Genomic DNA, 25026 nt, shown 5'->3' with positions numbered 1-25026 from the left:
TGGCTATGCCAGTAAGCTTTATTTCGTTTAATTGTGTGTAAATGTGAATATCTCAAAAATATTAATTGCTGCCACTCCTGGAAGTATATTAGACAAGCCTGCTCTTAGTGATTTGGCTGTGCCATTGCTGCAGCAGTTACAAACTGCTACTTTTGTTTGCTGACTTAGCTAAAAAACATTTTCAGTAATATTCTGTGTTATCCTTTGTCGATACAAAGTTAAAAAATACGCTATTAAAATCTGCTTTCAAATTCATCTTTTTCTGGGGTATTTAAGGACCAGAAGAGAGGTGATGAGGGAGGGAGGGATATGTCATATATGAGACTGGACTCTGACAAATTTATATAGCAAGACAGAGTCAGTCACGTGAAATTTGCTCCTTTGTTTAGGCCTGGCAGGTATGGCCTGTCATTCACAAACAGGATGCACCTCTGAATGGCATTAGGGCTACGCATAGCAGGCAAGCATCTTTCATAGAGTTCAGGGGGTAGGAGTAGGACAGTATGTGTCACAGCTCAGCCACACCCCTGAAAGAATATCACATACTAGTTACACCTTTTACAGTCATATAGGGCTGCAGGCGAGTCATTCACATCTCTAACAGGCTGGTAGGGAATAATCAATATGTCTCAAACCAGGACTGGATCGGTCCCTCAAATGTCAGACACTTCATTGGATGTTCAGCTGTCAGGGGCATATGGAAGGCATACTTGTGAAAGATCAGTGGAGCTAGATCAGAGTCAGGTATGTGGCAGCCACACCTCTGGCAAGTCAATAGGGTTGGGAAAATATCAGACACATGGTAGGCACACTTCTGAAAGGATAGAGGGATGGGGTAGAGCAAGTCACATGGCATACATATCTAGTGGCACGTCCAGTAGGCCAGTAGTTCTGTCAGAAAATCACTTGATGTATCTAAAAAGCCTGTCCTCTTTTGGCATACCTTAACAAGCATTGACAAAAAAAGTTTGGCTTTTTCATAGTGCATGACCACAGAGGGACACATGCAGACATACATGCACTCACGCAGAATATATGCTCACAGGCCAACTTCCATGCCTTGGAAAAGACATACGGTCACCCAAGCATACTGATACCACTTGTACACTCACACATGCCCACAGGCAACACAACAGGCGACACCTATGCATGCCTCTGTGTGGAAAGTTACGCTCCTTACACCAATGCAGTACCTGTTTTCTGTGTGTTTGTATCTATATGTCTTTATATGAGACACACATTACTGTTGCCTTCACTGCACATGTTCTGTTTGCAAAGAATGCTTTCATCCCTTTACATTGTGCAATCCCCTTTGGACCGTGTGCTCCTTACATTTAGCGCTTCCCACTTCAGCCTTTCATCCCAGCTCCTCCCTTGTACCCACTTCCAATCACAGAATGTGCTTACCTTAGATCCTTCTTTCTCCCCCTGCCTCAATTGGCTTCCATAGTACGAATCATTTTGGCTTCTGTGTAGTGAAAAGGTATTAACCAGGCTTCACAAACATACTACATAGACACAGCATTGGTGGCAGCAGTGCAGTCTTCCTTAACACAAAGAACAGCTCCAGGACAGGTGCCAATAGTATATGCTTCCTCAGCCTCATATAATATGTAAAAAAATATTCAATAACAGTACAAGAAACACCAGATGTGTGAAATAAATATTGGGTACTACTAGCCATGGGTTGGCTCTGGTTATTCCTCACTTTTCCAAACTCCTTTTCATTATCTCTTTAGTCTCAAAATTACTAAATGCACTTTTTACATAGATCCACAAACGACCTGCAAACCCATCTGAATATGCTTTGAGCAATGTACAAATAACTTTTAATATGTAAAATTACAATGCCCATAAAACAATATTTACAAATTTAACTACATTTTTGCTTACGTTTTACTCCATATATATGTAGTCTACTGCTTGTCCTGAGTGTTGCAGTACAAACCGGAAAATTACTCAACAGCATAATTTTATGTTATGCTTCTGTATACGATCTTGACATGCATTACTCCATAATTTTTGCCTCCTTCTCCTATAATGCCTTTTCATGCAATTCTCTCTCTACCGATTAAAAGCAAGGCCCATTGACTTTGTCACTGATTGTCTTCAGTCGTTCAGATTTATGTTCAGGCCTATGCAAGAAAACACAGAAATCATTTACATTCTGTTCTGACTCTCTCCCAAAAGCTACATAGAGAGTAGGTAATGCAAGTTAATCCATAGCCCTCTTTGTAGTATAATTCTAAACTAACTGTAGATTGGCTGCAAGATGTTTTTAAAAGACATCATGCAGGCTCTTACCACACTCCTATTTCACCACCTGTCTGTGCCAATAAAGGATTCCTTTACTTGAGTTGCTTGAATTCATAAAATTCAGGATCGGTAACATCATTCAGATGAACTTTGTCATGTTTTTCTTTCTTGCTTGTTCTGTCAACAAGCGCCTGTTTGTAAAAATCAAACTTTTAAATATATAAGTAGGTGGTCTGAAATGTACAGTTAAACAAGTGCACAGTATGTTTGCTTTCTTCACAGTAAGCAAAGTTGGTCTGAAGCATCTGGTAGGAAAAATTGAAACATCACTGCTTCCCATTCATGTTTAGGTCATGAGCAAGAGGGGATCTGTTCAAATCGTTGCGACACAGCCAATTTTGAAACATCAGATTGTCTACATTCCAAGTATTAAATCTGCTCTCTGTAACCTATCGAGACACACATATTTGTTTAGGTGTCATTTGCTTACAAGTATAAATTGACAGCTTTAGTCTTTAAAAGGCAATGATTTGAGGTAGACCTACAGATTCATAATAGGTTTCCGGAGGGAGTCTTCACCTTCATATTTGTCTGTTTATGTTTAACAGTCAACATTTTTCTTGATGTCATTCATCAAGGAGGTGGTTCGTTCAGACTCCAAGTTTGCATCATCCTTGGAAACAACACTACACTGCATCCTTTTTAGGAGAATCAATTGCCCTTGAAGATATTGTTTCATGCATTGTACATCGAGCTTTACCTTTTAGAAGGGACAGTCACCATTCACATATTAGACTCCATATTTGTCTCTTATCCCTCAGCATTTAATGGGAAGAAACCACCTTACTCTACTGACAGCAATATCTAAATAGGAGATGCAGAATAGCACAGACTCACATCAGCAGAGTATCAAGAATTGCCTGTTTCACACAATTTAATAATGTACAACAAAATACCTAGCACCGAAAACACTAAAAGGATATTCCCACATGGGTGCTGGCGATGATGACAAAATATATCTATTTCAACTTGGGTAAGGCTTTAACCACACACGTTTAAATGATTGTCAGGCAATTCCTTAACTGCCTGATGTCGGGCCAGATCGCACCCTGACATAGAACCAAGTATCATCTACAAATCAGTGCATGCTGAGGTCCTTGTCAACCAGTAAGACTACCAGGAGATCCATGTACAGACTGGAGATCACTGACTAGATTATAGAGCCTTGGGGAATGCTGTGATGTGTGGTTGTTATGTGGTCACTTGGTTGTGGCTGCTTTTCACCACTGTCCCGCTGCTCCTGTCCACTGTTCCATCTGACTCTAAGGGTGTTACATAAAAAAAAAGGTGTGAACTGACATCAGAATGCCTTGGCACCTTGTATGGCTCTAAGATTCCTTATTTGGGGAGGAGCCAGCTCCTGCAGTCTTGGAAAATGTATTTTAAGTTTCCGTATCAAATCTGTTCTTTGGGAAGATTCATGCGGTGAGGAATCTACAGATAGAGTATGAACCAGAAAGATTGTTACCAAAGGCAAGTAACTTTCTGTTGGCTTGAAGGTGTGATTTTGGTGTGATTGTGAATATATCTTAGTAAATAAATGTTAATCGTTCAGGTGTTATGAAAGATGAATGAATGCATGTGCATCTTGTGAATTGAAGCATACAGGAAGAAAAGAAAGCAATGAAGCATTTAGATAAAAATGCATTGGACTTTAGTGTGAATATGAGCCTGTGAAGGGAGTCATTTCACAAGTAGGTAAGACCTTCTCAACTGACACATTCATCCTACACTGGGTATTCTCTAAAAACACCTAGTGTTACCCGAATGGTGCTATTTAGATGCAAGAGACTTTCTTTCTTATTTAGCAGGGGTATAATAAGAGTTATTGCCAACAGTATTACCGCATCTTAGGGCACTTCAAGAAAACTTTGCTTTCCCAGCCCTCTCTTTAATGGGATAAGTTGTTGAATGTAAAATATCTGTTATTTTGTAAATAGGGAACACACAAAATGGAATAGAATGTTGCACATTTTCCCTCGGAGGTGTCCATTTCTTATTTTCATCAATGCGCTCATTTCTAACTCCAAACACCATTTTTCTCATTTAGGTTTTAGATATCCTTCAGCACATCCAGGCCTTGGACCCATCCCAGCATGGTGCTGTTGGTTACCTGGTTCAACACACCCTTGAACACATTGAACGGCGGAAGCAAGATCTGGGGCCTGAGATAAAGCGACGATCCGATGAGAAACACTGTGGCGTCAGCTTCTCTGTGGGTCTAATCATGAAACACAAGAGGTACACAGCATGGTTGTTAGATGGAAACTTTGTAGCTACTGTGTGTGCTGCAGTTTCCTTCTAGCCATACTCAGACTAGTTTTAAGATTCGCAAAGTCCTGCTTGAGTGGCCCTTCTAGTGCATCTTTTCTAACTCTTCAGTGTAGAACATGTAGGCCATAAAACATTCACATAAAATTCCATTGCAGTGTGCTTGTTTGAGAGTCAATGGGTGGCATTGTCAATCATAATACTTTTTCACACACAACTCAAAATGATGAAACTGTAGAAGATATAGAGGTTATTCTCAGAAACAAAGTATCTATTGCCTTCATATGTACTAACAAATATATTGTGGGTATAATGAAAACAAAAATTGTTGCTCCTTTGCTGAGGTTGTCTGTTACCTTTCCGTGGTAATGGCAAAGAGAGAACCTTTGATGTTCTACATCATTTTGTACCTGAGTGGTTAAAAGTGCATAGGTCGTTTTGTAAGCATTTCCCAGTATCAGGATAAGTAGGGTGACTTACAGCTGTATTCCATTCAGTCCTTATTTTCTCATTAGAAATCAATACAATTTACATTAACAGGTTAAAGTGAGATATGTTTGGTTTAGATTTAGTAAGAGACTGGGAAGGATGGGAATTGGGTTGGGGGTTATGCTGGAGGTGCTGAAGCTTTACTATATGCACTCATTCTTAGGCATTACTTGAGAATGGAATTTGAGGTGGTGGCTCATGAGCACAGGAAAGATGGGGGCTCTTTGAGGAACTCCACTGCCTGCTATTTGTATGTTGCTTTGGGGGATGCTTCTGCTTTCTTGAAAGGGGCTATGAGTGAACCCAGAGCTGGGGATCTTTGCTCTTTACCATTGTGACACAGCCAGCTGGTTCCTAGACTGTAGAACCAATGGGAGCGAGTTATGGGTGCTGTGACTCATGTGAGGAACCATGCCTTCTCTCTACTGACCGCAAATTCCTACTTGAGCCGGTGAGAGAGGTGCAGTGTTCCACTGCAAGAGTGGTAACTGAGCGGGGAGAATCCCCAGCGGTGTGTTCGGGTATTGACAGATTGGGTTTGGAGAGACACATCTGCCTGTCGACTAAACGATGGCAGACCTAGCCTTCAGACAGCGCAAGTACCTTTCAGTTCACCAGATATGCCAGGCTGGTGTGAGCCCTTTCAAATGCAATGATGTGCCATCTCCCATCCTCACAGCTCGTCACTTCCTATGAATGGACTATGTACTAGTTGAAAGCGCACCCTCTACCTGATGACCACATGATCAGGTATGGATCGCTCACATCTACTATGTGACCAGTGGGTACTGAACCTTATGTGGACAACTGCCTTTTGTATGTTAGTTCCATGCTATTGTTGGAAATTCATAGTGACTGGCATTATGATCGCATACTGTCCTTGTTTCTGAGACTATCTGTAAACTCGTCTGATTACACTGAAAGAATTTAAGATAATTAACCCCCCTATCTCTGGGGCTTATCCATCACCCATGATGGATAGCGATACCCCACCCCCGGCCCTCATGTATTCTTCTAGCCACATTCGATATGCTGTTTATTTTCTGAAACTATTGTTGGGGTAAACAATCAACACAATCTGGAAACAACAAAATGCCTGAATCCCCCTTAGACATAATTATCAGATCTTTCTCCAATTGGTACAAAGATGGGTTCTGTGGAGGCTAAAGACAGCAGTCTCGACCAAAGTGAAGCTCATCCGCCTGGATGTCTCTTCTTCTCAGTGCCACCTAGACTCAGCTGAGTGAAGGACTGTGAACTAGATGCCAGGTTAGAAACGTACTGACTAGAACCAGAATTTGTGGCAAGAGCGACATAAAGTGACTTATTCAGAGTACTGATCTTGTGGTTACAGTATAGGTCTACAATCCATCTTCCTAAGAAGATGGAAGAGGACATACATGATCACCTCCCTCCAGACGTTCACCCCTCAACTTCTGGCTCTATAACTCTGTGAGGCCTTGGAATTCCACAGAGCAGTCCAATCCTGCAAAACCACCTATCTGATAAACATCATCTGATAATCGCATGTCTGCAGTGCCACCAGCTGCAACGAAAAGAGGAAAGAGATTTGAAGAACATGCAATCCATACCGTAGCTATTTATTCCTTTGCTACGAATATAAAAATGAAAAAGCTCCCTACCATTCGACCTAGACTTAAGAAGTGGGGTATCAAGTATGGCCATCTCGAAGCAGCGACCATGCTTATCACATAATACTGCAAAACCAAAAGGAGATGATGGACGGAGTGTTAAACATTTCAAGCACTCACCCCCAGTCAACTGATCTAGGTTTAATCCATCATCGTTCTTTTTTTATTTATAAATCTTCTTATTAAACAGCGTCGACACATAAGCAATTTCAAAGTTTCACAATATCAATCAAGGCATGACAACGTGAGACAATAATCAATTACGTTACACACAGTAGGGATCATTCAGGGAGGGATCAGATCACCTAATTCAATACTCTGGGGGGGGGGGTGCAAATATCTCCACGGAATGAGTTCCATCGTGTCCAAATGTGGGACCACTTTCTAGGACAACCACGGGCAGCATATACAGTATTTTCCCTGAACATACACAAGTCCATACTCTTTTCCCATGCCTCCAACGTAGGGGGATTTGTCGCTCCCCAGGCCTGAGCGATGTTTCTTTTTTGCTATTGCGAACCCAAGGGTGGCCCACTGCGTTTGATGGGTATTTAAGTAAGTTGGTTCCCATGTGTTCAACAGGCATCTGCGTGCTTCAGGGTGACTAGTGATACCAAGGACTGTACTTAAGACTTCATGTACTTCCCTCCAGTATAATTGAATATGCATGCATTCCCATATGATGTGCATAAAGGTACCTATCTGTCCACACTTTCTGCGACAGGTTCCCGTTTCCGCTCTGCCCATCTGTACTAGTTGGGGGCCGGTTATATATATTTTATGCAGGTTTTTAAGTTGAACTAGTCTGAGTCGTGCTGGGATAGCCACCACTCGGGGAGAGGACACCCCTTCTCTCCAGTCCTCATCATCCATTTCTATCCCGTCCACCACCCATTTCTGTCGCAGTCCCAATAGGGGGTCAGCCATATTATATATCAACTTATTATAGATCAGTGAGATAGTTTTATCTGGAAGGTGCCCATCCAGAATCCTATCCTCTAATGGGGATGACTCTGGAGGGGAGGAACCCCTTGGGAGGAGTGAGTGTAGTGCATGACAAACCTGCATGTATGGAAAAATCTCTGAGTTAGCCAGCTCATATTGACTCTGGTGAGTGGCAAACGTTTTCACCTCCCCTTTATCCTGTTGCAGGGAATCTGCTCATGCACAGAACTATGCGCAGGAAACCAGGACCTCAGTGAATTGCGGTGTACCAAAAACTCACCTCAGTGCCCAGAACCCCTATCCGACCAGCATCAGTGTCTCATTCGCTCTTCATACCATATAGAAGCTACCAATGATTAGACAACCCAGAACATGCGACTTTAGAGTACTCTCAGGAATGGTGGGAATCAAAAATACCTGTTCGTTATTAATCTCATATCAGTCCACAACAAGAGTAATCAGAGGCACGGTAAAGTTTAAAACGTTTATTTTATAAACTACGTGTCCTAAGATGCAGTACTTTGGCTAACATAAGCAGACAAATGATTAAAATTAAAACCATCAGCATTGTTTCAATACCATAGAAAATGAAGGGAGAAATCATATTACAAATGATAGTGGAATACAACCATCCTCCCTTCACTAGTAAGCTAGTATTATTAGACTAATAGAAGGTCTCTAGGTTTGAATGGGAAACCCCATACCGTAAAGATCAGCTTAGGTGAATCACATCACAGGATCAGCTTTGCTCTGCGCCTGAAAAAGTTATTCTCCAGAATGTGTGTCTAATGCATGTAAACTGCAATATTAAAGGCTCTCGACTTTCAGATATTTGCAGCTGTGTGCGTGTTATGGCTAGAGCGTGGGCCGATCAACCTGAACTCAAAAGCATACATTGTTTGTTGGCTCAGACTGTTTCTGCATACAATGTTCAGACCAAGGTCGCAGTGCACGTCTAGGGATGTGAACAACAGACAGTTCTCATGTGAAGAGAAGGCAAGCAAGCAGTTTTCAAATAATATCTATCTGCAGTGTTGTGTGCAAAAGCAGCAAAAGTGGTAAGATGGCGTTTCTAACACCTAAGACGCTTATGCTAACATAGCAATGTGTGCATCTAAAACGCTGCCTCCACTACAATCCCACAGATCTTTAATTTGTGAGATGCCGATCATGTCCCAACTATCGAACCCCTTTGATGTCCATAGATTGCCAAGTTGTGCAGAATCCCATAGGGGAGTGGCCAGTGTCACTTTGTGCTCCCATCCGAGGGATCTATTCACTGCGTGCTATATCTTAACCGAGTGACTAGTAGGACCCGTTAGTCGTTGCCGGCCGGATTTCGAATAGAGTGATCTATTGTAATTCCCACCTGGGAGGAGCCATCTATCCATACGATAACCTGGGTTTTCAGGGTTACCATATGTGCCGTGGTTAATAGCCGCTAAGTGTGCGGCCCAGTAGTATTTCTTTATATCCGGGAGACTGATGCCTCCATCATACCATTTTAACGTGAGCTTACCCAAGGCTATCCGTGGCGCACCAGTCCATAATAGGTCCCTCTGAAGGTGTTCGATTTCTTTGAAATATTTCAGTGGAACCGGATCAAGTGAATTTTAAAGGACATAAAGGAAGCGGGTGAGGGACATCATCTTAAAGAGAGCAGCCTTGCCTAATAAAGAAAGGGGAAGAGATTTCCAATTGGCTATGTCTCGCTTCAAACATTGTAGTGGAGGCAGGAGGTTTCTCTCATATCTAAGTAGAGGGTTCAAAGAGAGAAAAATTCCCAAATATTTGAATCCCGTGGCATTGATTTGGATTGGACAGTTGCGGGGCAGGTCTGGAGGACCCCCCCCGCTGGACATACAGGTGGGACTTAGTCCAGTTAATCGTGAACCCAGAATATCTGCCAAATACCGCCAATATATCTAGAACTGCAGTTAGGGATCGCTTGGGATAGGTCAAATAGAGCAGCACGTCATCTGCATATAACAAGATGCAGTCCTCCCACTCAGGTGCCCAACGCATACCCCGGAAAACCGAATCCCGTCTGATCCACGCCGCCAAGGGTTCCAATGCCAGGGGGAAAGCGGGCATCCCTGACGGGTACCCTGACTCAAATGAAATGTCAGATTGTTTTTTATTAACCACGACTTGCGCCAGTGGCGCCGAATAAAGGAGGCAAATCCACCAGATAAATACTTGGCCAAATCCCAGTTTTCGAAGGATGGCTATAAGATAGGGCCACTCAATAGTGTCAAACGCCATGGTGGCATCCAAAGAGACAAGGATAGCCGGTTCCATAATTGTATTTGCTCTACCATTGACCCCATGGACTCGGTGTAGATTTAATGCCGTGTTCCGTTGTGGTATAAAACCGGACTGGTCTGGGTGCACCAGGTCAGAGATGATTTTGATTAGCCGATTGGCTAATACTTTGGCAAGGATCTTAGGTTCAGCATTAAGGAGGGAGATCGGTCGATATGAGGAACAGTTTGTTTTGGATTTGCGTTCTTTATGAATAGTCACTATATTTGCTATTAGTTGATCAATAGGTAGTTGCCGTTTTTCCCTGCTCTCCTCAAACATGGCTTTTAGATAAATGGCTAGTTTATCAGGGTGAAGTTTATATAACTCAATAGGAATGCCGTTAGGGCCCAGAGCTTTTCCGGATTTCAACGATCTGATCACCTCCGCAATCTCGTCTGTTGTCAAGGGACTATCCATTAATTGCTGGTCTGATGAGGAGATGGTAGGGAGTGTTATGTCTTTCAATAATTCAGCCGAGTCATCTTCGGTGTACGGTGCCACTGTAGTATACACCGCATCAAAATGATTAGCAAAGTGATTTGCAATTTCTTGAGGGTCAGTAATGTCAACACCATCAGCATCTCGTAAAACCGTAATAAGTCTGTTAGCCCATTCACGCCTATCAAGCCACGCTATCAATTTACCCGCTTTATCTCCCAAGTCATAAAGCCTACCAAGCTTCTCTCTCCCAGCGCTTTGGCTTTTTCTGTGACTAACGCCCTATATTCATCCTGTTTAAGTCAGAGTAGGTGGAGTGATGCCGGTGTGGTCGTTGTTTCCATGTCCCTCTCTAGGTGGTACATCTTGTCCTCTATGTTAGACACCTCCCTTTGTTGTTCCTTCTTGTGACCAGATATCAGTGAGAGAGCCTCCCCCCTGACTACCGTTTTGAATGCTTCCCAGAGTACCTGCGAGGAGTCAGCTGTGCCCGAGTTTTCAGTAAAATAAGTGTCCATAGTTTTGAGAAGACCTTTACGAAGTACAGGATTGCGTAGATACAAGGGGTTGATGGGGACAATTCTACCCACCCTAATCTGATTTAGGAGTATATGTACCCATATCGGTGAGTGGACAGATATACCCCTCGCTAAGTGCTTAATTTCGTGGATAAGTGAGACTTGGGAGCTGGGGATCAAAATGTAATCTAATCTGGACAGGCTACCGTGGGCCCCAGAATGAAAGGTGTGTTGTATTTTTTCAGGGTGGTAAGTGCGCCAGCTGTCTACCAATCCCATGGCCTCCAGAAAATCCGGCAACCATCTGTTAGCTGGCCCCAACCCGCGCGGGGGGTGTCGGTCCAAGTGTCCTGAGCCCATCAAATTAGTCTCTTCCCGGCAGTAGCACTCCCTCAGGCAATGAAAGGAGAGTAGTGCACAGATCCTGGAATGTAGTGGTTTGCAGGCCAGGCGGGACGTAAATCGACATTAATGTAACAGTTCGTCCCTCCCAGGACCCAGTGATACCTATATAACGGGCCCTGTCGTCAGCCCATGTGGACTCCACATTAAAAGGGAATGTGTTTTTTAGCATAATGCCTACTCCTCTCGAGCTCGTTGTAAACCCCGCCTGCGCCACTAATTTATACCCTCCTCTGCACATCGCTCTACATGTGCTGCCTATCAAATGGGTTTCCTGCAGAAGTACAAGGTCAGGTGCCTGCTACTTAATGTACTGAAAAACGATACTGCTTTTAACTATATCCCCAAGCCCGTTGACGTTCCAGCTCAAAATGTTTGCCCCTTTATCCCACTGTGTATGCATCAGACGTAGTGGAAAGATCCATAGCCCTAGTCACGCCTATCACCTTGCTTGTCGACAGAACAATTATAATTACAAACACAAAAAATTACCCCCCCCCAACAATCCCCCTCCCTGCTTCCCTGCCCTCTGGACTTAAAATTGCCCATATGAAACTGGCAGAGCGCCTGTCACCCAACTGCTCTACTAAATGAAGAAAAAGAGGGTGTGTGATACCCCGGCCTCCCCCATCCACCCACCCACCTGGGAACATTTTACGTAACTCTGTGAGGAAAAATTACAATCTCATATACTTTGCCCATCAAGTTAGATTCACCCCTTTTACCAGTCTCATTATGTCCACAGTGTCCATTTGCGTCTGTCTCATGGAGATATAGTTGGTACGAAGGTTCCGAGAGTCACCTCCAGCAGTCTTGAGATTGTTTCTCTGATAGTAGCCCCTCAGGCTTTCCGGGTCTCCAGCCAGTTCGCTGTGATCTCAGGGTCGTCGAAAAACCAAGCCTTAGCATCTGCTTCAACTCGGAGCTTGGACGGAAAGAGAATCGCATATTTGAGTCCCTTGTCCCTAAGCAGTTTCTTTACTCCCAGGAAAGACCTACGCTGCTTCTGGACCAATTGAGTGAAGTCAGGGAAAAAAGTTATGTCAGCATTGTCCAGTCTGAGTGGAGGCTCTGTTCTAGCTCGTTGAAGTATGGCGTCGCAATCCCAGTAGTTGAAGATCCTGACTACGATGGGGCGTGGAGGGGCCCCAGGTCTTGGTCGCCCTCCAGGGACTCTGAGCTCTCTCCACGACGAAAAATGTCTCAAGTCCTTTGGGTTTAAGATGTTGAAGAATAAGGTCTTCCACAAACGGGTCCATTGATTCCCCTTCCGCTTTCTCGGGAACCCCCAAAATGTGTACGTTATTGCGTTGTAGGCGGCCTTCGTAATCGTCCAGTTTCGTTTCTGCGAGCTTTCTGAAGGTTTGGAGTTCATGGATTTCTGTTTGAAAGTGTGAGGTATTTTCCACCAAACTGGTGGTCTTGCGTTCCATTTGTTTAAGCTTCTCATTCTTTTTATTAAGATCAGCGCGGATGAGGTTCAACTCAATTGTAATGGTGTCCATTTTATGTTCAAGCGAGGTTTTTATCTCTGCTATAGCTGCCATAACATCTTTAAGAGTGGGTTCTTTGTCCGGGTTCCCTGGCTCTATTGTGTTTATATGTTTAGAGGAGGACTCAGTGACGTTGTCTCTCGAGAATGCATATTTGTCCAGTTTATTCGCTTGCACTGTCTTGAGGCCCCTTGTGGACGCCATTTTGCCTTTCGGGGTCTCCACTGTATTCGGGGCCGGATCTACAAGTAGGCCTAATAGAGAATTGTGCTGTGTGATATGAGCGATGCAGGTTATTCAGGAGCTGTACTGCCACCTGGGAGCCGGGCGTGGGAAATCAGTACAGTTTGTGTGTCTTGGATGATTCCTCAGTTGATAGTCGTGGGGGGGTCACTTCACCAGCCAAACGGAAATGGTGCCACTTTCTCACTGGGGCACTCCTAACACTACACTATATTCATAACACTGCTTAAGCCAGGCAAGAATACAACTAGATGCTCGTGTTTTAGGCTTCTCTCCCTGATTAATACAGACACCAAACTGGTCATCCCACCTGGATTGCTTCGAACCAGTCTTCCGCAAAAAAAAAACATTCTGGTTGCGCCAGAACCTTGAAATTAGGAGCAGATTGTCATGTGGACAGAGCACCAGGGAGTTTCATCCCTACAGACAAGTTTCTTTATGTACAGTACGCCAGCAGCACTAACACATAATTGCACTGCTCACACGAACTCTCCCTCGCCGAGGTGCTAACGGGCCTGGTCACAGGGGGCGTCTATAATGATAGTCTTTTTGCGCTACCCCCAAGCAACAGCTTGTCGCGGTTCTACTTCTGGCAGTCTTTGCTACAGCCGGGGCAATACCGGCGGGGTGGGGGGGAGGGGTGCGGGAGGGAGCCCACCGCCCATTACCTCGAGTCTTTCCCCCCCGCCGCACCCACCACGGTCCTCCAGCTGTTTCTGCACCACTCACGGGTGAGGCATACAGGCACGTAGCGTGGAGAGCGATGATCAGAGTTCGCGCAGCCCCTCGGTCAGTCCGGATCTCATAGTCTGCCTCCCGCTGCAATCGGGGACCGCAGCGGAGATCAGTCCAAGGTATGCAAATCAGGGACAGGCTCCGCGTCCCGCTGCCAGACTCGCGACGCTCTCCGTGTCATCAGTCACTCGAGGACCCGGCGCACTTTCACTTTGCAGGCCGCTTGGTGCCGTTTGTGATATCTCAGGCTAGAGATCAAATGCGGGTTCCGTTTTTTCAGCCTCACATTACGGGTGCCCTCTGGTTGCTGATTTCCTCCATAGGGTTCAGGATACTTGCGTCGGATAAGTGGTTTAGGGCTAGGGCCGCCGGAGCTCCACTAAGCAGCGGCCATTACAGTACGCCGCGTGGCCACACCCCCCATCATCATTCTTTAGCTCACTCCGCCACCCCAGTTCAGACATGGCCATATGCAAATCAGTCTTGACCCTGTGCCTCATGGGAACAGTCCAGCCCGAACTGCCAAGCCATGTCTTCCCTGGACTGGAAACAAGCATCCTGGGACCGGTTTCGGGTTCATAACCCTCATCAGCCAGGCTATCTTGAATCCAGGGGCAAAGTGAGCAAGGGACCCACGTTTGGGCATACCCTGCCAACTTAGGGTGAACAAAGCAAAACCAAAAGGGGATGATGGACGGAGTGTTGAACATTACAAGCACTCACCCCCAGTCAACTGATCTGGGTTTAATCCATCATCATTCTTTAGCTCACTCCGCCACCCCAGTTCAGACATGGGCATATGCAAATCAGTCTGACCCTGTGCCTCATGGGAACAGTCCAGCCCGATCTGCCAAGCCATGTCTTCCCTGGACCGGACACCAGCATCCTGGGACCGGTTTCGGGTTCATAACCCTCATCAGCCAGGCTATCTTGAATACAGTGGCAAAGTGAGCAAGGGACCCACGTCTGGGCATACCCTGCCAACTTAGGGCGATCAAAGCAAAACCTGGGGTGATTGTTTTTTTTAATTCTGCATTCCGTCCATCAATCTTTTGCTTCCTCGCCCTACGTGCGCCGGGTATACCCAGACGTGGGTCCCGGGCTCACTGTGCCACTGGATTCAAGCTATCCTGGCTGAAGAGGGGTGAAACCCCGAAACCGGTCCTAGGATGCTTGTTTCTGGTCCAGGGAGGACCTGGCTTAGCAGTTCGGGCTGGACTGTTCCCATGAGGCACAGGGTCAAGACTGATTTGCATATGGCCATGTCTACACTGGGGTGGCATGGTGAGCAAAAGAATGATGTATTTAACCCAGATCTCTTGACTGGGGGGGAATGTTTTGATTTATTCTACATTCCGTCTATCAATTGTGTGTCTTTTTATCACATAATACTGACTAGGTAAAAACGTATACACTGGAAGATTTGTTGTGCTTACTGGAATCTGCTCCCATGGAGGTCGGGAAGGAACATGTGGACAATAGCAGCAATCCTCTGCCTTTTCACCATCACGCTCCTCAACATTAGCATTCAGAGAAACTGTCAATTGTAGGGTAGCTAATATGGGAATCGATTGAGAAGGCCCACACTAGGTCATAAAATTCTTGATGGGAGACAAAAATAAATCATGCTTCCTCTTCATTCCTTACTGTCATTCACTGGCCACTAGTAGGAGCCTCCAACAGAGACTGTGATCTCCTTTATACTGTTGTTTTTTTCCAGGGTCTGGCTATTCCATGTTGCTTTGTTGACATATGAAATAGGTAGTGGGGCCTGTATGTCACTTCTGCACCCTAATCCTCTCCCTCGGACAGCACCATCAGAATACAACTGCCCTCATTCACAGGAAATCATATGCTTGGAATACAACTGCCCTCATTCACATGAAATTATATGCATAGTGCCCTGCACCCGTGCGCACTCAGTGCATTACTGGCTCCCTCATCGACACTGACACGTCCTAGCTAATATAGCCTTCTTCTACGGTTTAGTGCGTCCCATTCTTCGGATTGTCTGTGGAGCTCTTGAGACTTCCCCTATCCTTGCAGTCATAGATGTATAGCATTGTGTCCTGAAGACTAATGCGGACTCCTGCAACACACAGCAGCCAAGAAATATGTAATTGGTGCCGGAGTTTACCTTGCAGATGACCGAGAATATCATTACTTCCCCGTCGAATTTCATGTCCATCCCCCTTCATCCAAGCTGCTCCCACTTAACACATTTTCTTTTTTTCTAGTTACCTACTCCCACCCTCATCCTATCTCCTCAAGATGCTTTAACCGGCTGCTTGCTCTGCCCTTCTTTCATTCCCTAAGGGAGCTATTGAATTATTTAGAAGTCATCCTCTATTTGTTTAATATTGGCACATGTGGGCCCCATACTCCTTGCACAGACCCGCTTCATTTTGTGCCTTTGACCAAATATCACCTCCTTTAGGACTTGCAGCAGTCTGCACCTGTGAGAGGGTTATCATTAGGTGCCAGTGGTTTTTCACCATATCTTAAGAGAAACAAGATGCTGTACCATTTGGATGGCAGACACCCCAACATTGCCCTTCTTCATCAGACTAATTTGTCATCAACTGAATCAGGACAATTGTAGCCGGTCTGGTTAGGGAATGTGATCCATAGCAGTCACACTAATGCTCAACGTGGAACCTTATGCACCTTTTCCATTAGCTTCAAGAAATACGCAGTGGCAATTTTCCTTTGTAAATAATTCCTACATAAAAAAATCTTAAAACATGTACAAATGATGAAGGTAGGTATGTTTTCAATGAAGTCAAGATTCTTGATGCTAAGCTGATTTTGGGTTTGGTTTACACACCAAACCTAGACAAGACATCTTTGACATGTTGTGTAGACTGTTAACTGTAAGGTTGAATATGTTATAATTGTCATGGGGAAGAGTGGGATCTGGTGCCAGATCCTCTTGTCGATAAATATGGACTGGAGAGCAAATAAAACCCTGAATGACCTCTGCTAAGAGGGTTGGACCATGGTTTGATAGATTTATGGCTTCTCCTGCATCCCACTGACAATGACTACTCTTACTCTTCAGTGCATGAAATGTCTTCGCTTGTTGACTGCTTTCATATCCATTGTTCTCTGCTGTCTACAGTATTAGCTAATGATATTCTGGAGGGATGTATTGCGGGCTATTCTCCCTTTTAGTTGGATTTCAAACTAGGACCTACTCCTGTCTTCTGGAGAATTTAAGTGGGTAGATGTAGACTTCCTGAAGATAAGAATACTCTTAAATCTCATGTTTGCCAATGTAAATTGGAGACTGAGCTCTCAGTAACTTTTGTCAAAGTCAAGTCAAGTCAAAATAATCTTTATTTCTGTCATGGACCATAAAAGATAATCAATCCTAAAAACATACATTGTAAAAAATAAATAATTACAATCCATAAAAAGTGTATTTCATTGTAAATTACATTGATTCACAAACAATTCTTTAAAACAATAAAAGAATAAGGAGTTAAAATAGTTGTAGGGACACTGGTGGCCAGAAATCAGTACCTATTTAGATGAGCCTAGGAATTGGATAAGAGAAGGGAACATCTCCTCCGCCACACAGCGTGCCAGAAACGTGATACCGAGAAGACTATAGGCATTGATGTATCGGTCTTCAAGATTCTATAGGCCACCTTACAATGTGTAGTGCCCAAGTTCCTACAAAGTTGGAGAAGCCAACGTTTCCTAATTGGTTTGTATGTGGGGCAGAAAAATAGGACATGTAGGTCGGTTTCTTTTGTAGCTCCACAGGTCGGGCAATCAGAAGGATTATCTGCCAACCACTTTCCCGAGAAAGCTCTCAAGGGCAGTGTACCATGTCTGAATTGCATATAGAGCTTTCTAGAAGCACTCGGCTCAATCTGGTCTAAAGTGTGCCTGTCAAAGTACTCTGGGCAACAGTGAAGACCACCTGGAGAAGTCTCAAATGTATCCCTTTTCTATTGCTAGGAAAAAGACCTGCAGTAAACCGCTTCGCCTCAAGACAGCCGCACAATCCCTCATGAGTGAATTTAACACAACCCCGTAAGCAGCTCTTAGGCAACGATTAGAGTCTAAGAACTCCACCCTTCTTTTGTTATACACATACAAGGCAGCTGAGAACGTCCTGGTGAAACTCTGCTGTTGTCATTATGAGCGAGAGGAGAATGTGTGCCTCCTACTGCCATTCGAATTGAAATTAAGGGAGGTGCAGATGAATATCCCAGCTATCTGTGATATAAACAGCCGCTTATTGAGCCATCCGCTTGAAATTGCAGCCACAGACGAGTCATAAGTGACTGTATCACCCAGTAAGTGATGGAGATTCTGACCTTGCGGAATGCTTTTTGAATTCCTTATGTCCACGCGGCTGCTTTCTGAATGGTGAAGAGATGTTAGTATTAGCATTGCAAGTTTACTGTAGTAGGTTTGTATGAGGACTGTTTCTTCTGCCCAACCTATGCTTTGTGCTGATGATCTGACATTTACATGTAATTGAACTCTGCTCTTTTTTTGCATGGGCCGTTTCAACGCCTCATTTCTCTCTACCCCTTGATATAATTAGATGTTGTTGCAAGCTAATGGAATTTGAGCATGCTGCTAACATCAGGTGCGACTTGAGGAAGGAGCTTTCTGATCACCAAACAATAAAGACATTCTGTAAACCATGTTAAGACTGGCTGCTTGCTGAAGCCTAGGGTGAAGAACTTCTTGCTGGACCGCGGTGAGGGGGGCTGCTGCTGGACCTCGTGAGGCGGGCTGCTTGCTGGATCCCGAAAAGGTGGGATTCTTGCTGGACCCTGATGAGGTGAGATGCTCGTCGAAGACACTGGTTGCACTCTGGATCCCGGAGAGAAGGGTTGCTCTCTGGATACAGGAGAAAGACGGCTGCTCAAGGACTCTGAGAAAGAGAAAGAATGAAAAAGACAGGTTGTTTGCTGGACCCTGTAGAAATGGGCTGCCTGCAGGATTATAGAAAGGCTGTCTGTTGGTTGGAAACGTAGGATTTAGGCTGTTGCCAGACCTGTGGAAGATGACATTAAGGAAGGAGGAGGATATGGATTTTCCTTCAATTGAGGATTTAAGAGCAGGAAAAAAAGCAGCAGGAAAGTGCACTTTGTAGGTTCTTAATCTCAATGCAATAGAGATTATTTGAAAATGTAGACACTTGATGCTGTCTATTAAAATTAGTAGAATAATTTGGTTGAATCAGAAACAATTGCTACTTAACTGTATAAACACGGGGGCGTGGTCTCGCCGAGAAGCAAGATGGCCGCTCTTTGAGTGTGCTCTGCCGGCCGAGACATAATCCTAACAGAATCCGTATGTAAATGTAACCAGCGGCGCTAGACAAGACGAGAAACCTGTTCCTGATGGTGCGGAGAACATAGCGGCACCATTCTGCTGTGAAATTGACCACTAAATACTGGGCTGACAGAGTGCTGTGAAAGGCCTGGCAAGATGATCTAACGGCTGCGGTGCCGCCACGTTACCTGTATCGGGCCGAGGTGCTGCTGTTTCCTGAGGCGGTGGCCAGAGGTGTGCAGCTGTCGGCGATGAGGGGCCCCGCAGAGGGAGCCGACGATACCACCCGGAGCCGTATTCAGTTTCCGGGCATGACATCGTAAGCCTGACACGCGTGAGGACGGCAGCCCCTTGCAGTAAGGGGTGACGTCGCTGAAGCACAAGCAGTATGGCGACGGAGATCGTGCTGGTCAAGGGAGGTGCGGCAGAAGTAATTGGCGATGGCCGGCAAGCCCTGGAAAAAGATCCGGACCATGTGCAGAGAGAAGTTAACTGGGAAGGGCCAGGGAGGACTGGTTACACCCGCTCTGCACTCTGAGGCGGGCACGGGCCTCTCCCCTAGGCCAACTCCGGTAGTGAGCACCACAAGGGCTGCCGGTGGGACATTGGAGATACTCGCCTGGCTCCCCCTCTCCCACACTAGTTTGGGGAACTAATACAGCAGGAGGGCTGACGGAGCCTCGGGTGAGAAGCAACTGAGATTATCAGGTGCCACAGGCCCTCGTAATCACATTGTGAACAAGCATGCCCAATGGCTCGGAGTAAGAAAACCACCCCTGCTGCATCTAACAGTTGGGCTGCATAAACTTGGGCACTTGCTGGTTGAAAAGTCGCTGCAGGATCTGGTGGATGCTGTTGGGGCCGCCGTGCTCGTCGGCCGGCAGAGGAACGGATCTCTGAACATCAGCACGGTGGTTTCATTCCCATAGAACCGGCTAAACTCCTTGTATTTTTACCGTCTACTGCCATCGGCCACTGGTGATACGGCTGAGCTGAAGTGGCCATAAAATCTTGCAGCTGGGGCTGCCGATACCATTTTTGTGTTATATTGCTTGGGAACGTAGCAGCCGATCATCCTGTGCCCTACGCGCTTGCGCTGTGCGGACCCCGGGAGGTGCTCTCCTGCATTTCAAGTGTGACAAGAGCCGCCGCCACCCAGAGAAATGGTTAATACTGATACGAAACAGTCAAAATTATTATTTCACAATAAAAAACTCACAAGGCAAACAGACTCTGGAACCGAGGGGGAGGGAGACAACCCCTCCACAGCACCATTGGACGTCAGGGGTGAGGACCTCCGCGCACTCTTGCTGGAAATGAGGTCCAGTCTAAAGACTGTCGATAACAAATGAGATGTTCTTAACTCCCAACTTGACCAGGTCCATAAACGGGTAGATACGCATGAATCTAGGCTGGACAAACTCGAAAATCGCACCTTAGATGTGCATGACTTCCAGGTAGAGACCAAAGATCAGCTGTTACAGATGAATAAAGTCTTGACCCTTATAACGACTAAATACTACGATCTGGAGGCCAGGTCAAGGCGCAATAATGTTTGCATAGTGGGCATCCCGGAGACGACAGTCATTCCCAGAATGGAGATGTATGTGGAAGAACTGCTGTGTGATTTGTTTGGGTCTGACCTATCGATAGTCTTTATTGTTGAGCAGGCACACCGCACCCTAGGGCCTAAATCTCCTGTGGGATCCACTCCTCGACCGATCCTGGCCCGGCTGTTGAATTACCGGGATCGTTATGTTGTTCTGCGTCTGGCCGGGGAGCATGGGACCATACAGTACAAAGGTAACACTATATCATTCTTTCCAAACTTCACTCCGGCGGTTCAAGCAGCGCGGCAAGAATTTTTACCAGTCAAGCGCCTGCTCCTTTCGACGGAGGTCTCTTATGCTCTACTATACCCTGCCAAACTGAAAGTTACACAAGATGGCACTGCCCACTTTTTTACCGATACTTTACCGATGCAAAGTCAGCGATGAAGTTTGACAAACACGTGGGCGGGAAGAGACGTATTGCTAAATACAAGGACCACCAGAGCCCTGAAAAAAACCTCATTGATAATGACTGATTGCTTTTTGTTGCCAATGGTCCCTCACTATTTCTAAGCCAAATGTAATTGAATTTACCTAGACCCAGAGACACAGCACATTTTGGCATATGTTAATGTTAAAGAATTACTCAGCTGAGACATGTCATGGAATTTGAAGCCTGATGTTAATTATTTGCCGCTGGTATCTTGTATCTCTCTCGGCCACCACGCCTCTGGGCAGGGCTGTGTGCCGGTGACCCCACGCCTCCGGGGAGAGCTCCCAAGTTCCACTACCAGGACCAGTCCTGGTGCATATTGTTGAGTTTGTTTTGTAAGAGGGGTATGTATCGCACAACCTAATTGGAGGGTTGGTGTGGGTTGGGGGCAGGGAGGGAATGCCATAGTTGGGGAGTTAGACAGGAGAGCACTATATACTTATACACGCACTGATGGTATCTGTTACACCCCAGTCACTCCTAGTTTGGACCTGCCGGGGGGGGGGGGTCAATGCTCTTTGGGGGGCTACAGGAGGTACTTACCGCACTCGTACAACTACACAAGTTTGCTCTATTCGGTATGTATATAGTCATCGGGTGGGCATGACCAATTTTAGATTTTTTACTTGGAACACCCGTGGGCTGAATGACTGTAGAAAGACCAGACTGATTCATTCGTATCTCAGTAGGCATCATATAGATATATGCGTGCACCACAAGCGTTGGGGGCACACTTTCTCCTCTATTTATTCCAATTATGCGAGAGGGGTAGCAATCTTAATTCAACAAGGTCTAGACTGGAAAACGATTGAATCACAGCTAGACCCTGAAGGCAGATTTGTGATACTTTGTGGTCTGCTGGGGAGAGTGAAGATGGTAATTTTTGCAGTCTATGTGCCGAATACGGACTGTTCTAAATTTTTCAAACTATATGGGCTAAAGTTCAAATTCTGGGTTGCGCCACAATAATATGGGGGGGGGGGGGGTGATTTCAACACTGTGCTAAATGATGACGCCTTGGCCAGAAAGGCGCTCGTGGCATTCCTGGACTATACCAAAGCGTTCGATGCACTGGAATGTCCATATTTGTTCACTATACTGGGGAGAATGGGCCTTCATCCGAATTTTGTAGCACAAATCAGACTGCTGTACACAGCGCCCTCAGCGAGATTGCGCATGAATGGTATGATCTCGAAACCATTCTATATATCCCGCGGAACCCAGCAAGGATGCCCCCTTTCCCCTCTTCTGTTCGCCATAGTGATGGAACCGATAGCGGCTAGGATTCGCCAACATCACGCAGCCAGATATTTAGCTATAAGCAGACAACATAACGTTGTATATCACTGACCCAGAGGTCAACTTAGGTCCACTGCTTAGGGAGCTCATAAAGTTTGTCGGTCTCTCTGGAATATTTATAAACTGGTCCAAGTCTACCTTGTTCCCACTTACTGAGGCAACTAAACCTTTCAACCTAGCTCACCTGCTGGAGTGGGCAGAAGCCCCTGTAAAATACCTAGGCATTTGGTTAAGCCGGGACAAGCAAGAGATCTGGAATCTAAATTATGGTCGTGCTATCTCTTGGCTAGAACGGAAAATAAAGATGTGGGCCAAACTGCCGATCTCTCTCGCAGGCAGAATAGCCATCGCTAAAATGGTTGAGTTGCCCAAATTTTTCTATTTATTTGTTAACAATCCGATCCCTCTTACCAAAACCTTTTTCAGTACTCTCTGATCTCTTATGATCTCCCTGGTCTGGGCGGAGAAGCAAGCACATGTTACCTGGGAACTGCTCACCCTTCCTCTCTCGCAGGGAGGTTTAGGGGCTTCGGACATGCCACTTTATGCGTTTTGCACGCAAGCTCAATTTTTGCATTTTTGGTTCTATCCCACCCCGTTACGGCCTCACGTGGTTGTCAAGTCGGATATAGCAGCCCCAGTTCCACTCCAAGTAGCCATATACCAAAAATACCAAAGGCCGAGAGACAGGACAGATACAGTTGAAACCCTTAGTTGTGCTTGGGACAGACTACGCATCAGAGCTCACCTGGTGATACTATACGCCCCCTCTATCCCTCTGTCACAAAACCCACAGCTCCCAGCTATGGCAGGAATGTAGCGCTGGCAAGATCAATGGGACTGGAAACCTTTGCTGATCTCTATCCCGAAGATACCTTCCGTGCCCCCACCAGAATCTACGGTCGAGGGCCCAAGGACATTTTCAGAGCTATTTCTTTATTTTAAGATTCGAGTCACAAGTAGACAACTGTACGCCACCTTTCCAGATCCCCCCCAATCAATTACCAGCACTTGAGCTGATGATCACTACTGATGCCTCCCGCAGACTAATCACAAGGTTGTACTGCTTTATGCAAAACACAGTACCACTGATTACACCTAAAGCCCAGCACAGCTGGAATGCAGATCTAGACGGGCAGGTGTCGGACGAAACATGGACTTTTTGTTTTGGCCAACTCCAACTGCTCTCACCTAATTATAGACTGAGACTGATTCACTTTAAATATTTGCACAAGTTTTACAGGTCCCCCCTCTCAGCTACACCGCATGGGGATAAGGCCTGATGAGAGATGCTGGAGGCGTGGGTTTGCTTCTGCCATCTTTTTACACATGTTTTGGCACTGCCCACCCATCGCTTCCTTCTGGGCTGACATATTAAGTAAAATTCATGAAATATTAGGGGTGCCCACTGAACCTCAGCCGGTCATTGGGATATGTGAAACACACTAAGGCCGAGAGCCGCAAATTACACGCATTATTACGCTTGTAGGCTAAACGAAGAGTGTCCATCCAATGGGGCGACAGGAAAGCACTCACAATTAAGGCTTGGATTCAAGATGTCACCTTCAGTCACACTCAATTCTCGACCTACTAGGAATTGATGCCCACAGCCTTCAGACCAAAAGATATTTGGGCCCCCTTTTTAGACTGGCTCAAAACACTTAAGGAAAATATATCTGCCTCCCCAACCCAAGCTACCTCCCACATGTCTCAGTCGTCTGAACCACAAGTATGTACACACCCACCTTAGCTAGGCCCTCTTGGGAAGTTTCTGGGACCAGGCACCTGTTGGCCCCTCACGGCGAATCCACCGTGAGTAGCCTATAATTGTATTGCTGTGTTGTATTCTAACTGCGGACTATCGAAATGGCTCAAGTCTTTATTTAGGTACTGTATGATATATATGATGCGTTCTGTCTGTTTTGTTATCTTCTTTTCTTGACTATCGTTTGCTTTGGTAACACATTTTCAGATGGAAATGCTTTTTGAATACACAGTCTCTTTCATATGATGCTGAATGTGTTCTGTTGCCAAAAACTGTCAAACACATTTTTTTTTAAAACTGTATAAATACACTTTATGATTTGCTTGTTATTACATTTGAAAAGCATCATGTGTACAATACAGTTATTAGTTAACCATTCAACATAGACCTTCCTATTGTTTATTATTATGACTTGGTGAGAAGTAACAAAAGTGAGAGAATTTGCAGCAGTGTCCTATTGAGAATGACAAACTAAGTAAAACTGTGTGTTGTTTGCTACGTGGTCCTAACTTGGGATGTTTAGATGATATTTTTTCATTCAAATTTCATCTTTTTGTGGTAAAGTGCTCTGTGACGTTAATGTATCTTGTTTACGAAGGTATCATTATAACTGTGTTATCTACGGCTGGGACCCAACGTGCACCATGGGAGCGGAGTGGATTCGAAACATGGGGGTCCATAACTTGCCATTTGGCCCAAACCAACCTTTCTACAATGTGCTTGTGGCAGACGGCTCTTGTAGATACGCAGCGCAAGGTGAGTTTGCAGCAGCGAGGGAGGGCATCATATCTTGTGTGACGTGGCTG

General features: G+C 45.3%; 1 protein-coding gene across 1 annotated transcript in view; it reads left to right on the top strand.

Moving 5' to 3' along the window:
* Positions 1 to 25026, top strand: part of FBXO21 (F-box protein 21) — a 177034-nt gene that overhangs the window by 140093 nt on the left and 11915 nt on the right. The window contains exons 10-11 of the mRNA XM_085632767.1: positions 4367 to 4557; positions 24819 to 24976. Of these exons, the coding sequence (XP_085488893.1) occupies positions 4367 to 4557; positions 24819 to 24976 (349 nt within the window). The remainder of the gene's footprint in view (positions 1 to 4366; positions 4558 to 24818; positions 24977 to 25026) is intronic.

Source organism: Triturus cristatus, chromosome 11 (genome assembly GCF_964204655.1).
Source record: "Triturus cristatus chromosome 11, aTriCri1.1, whole genome shotgun sequence".
Taxonomy (NCBI): domain Eukaryota; kingdom Metazoa; phylum Chordata; class Amphibia; order Caudata; family Salamandridae; genus Triturus; species Triturus cristatus.
This window is presented reverse-complemented; position numbering and strand designations above follow the sequence as displayed.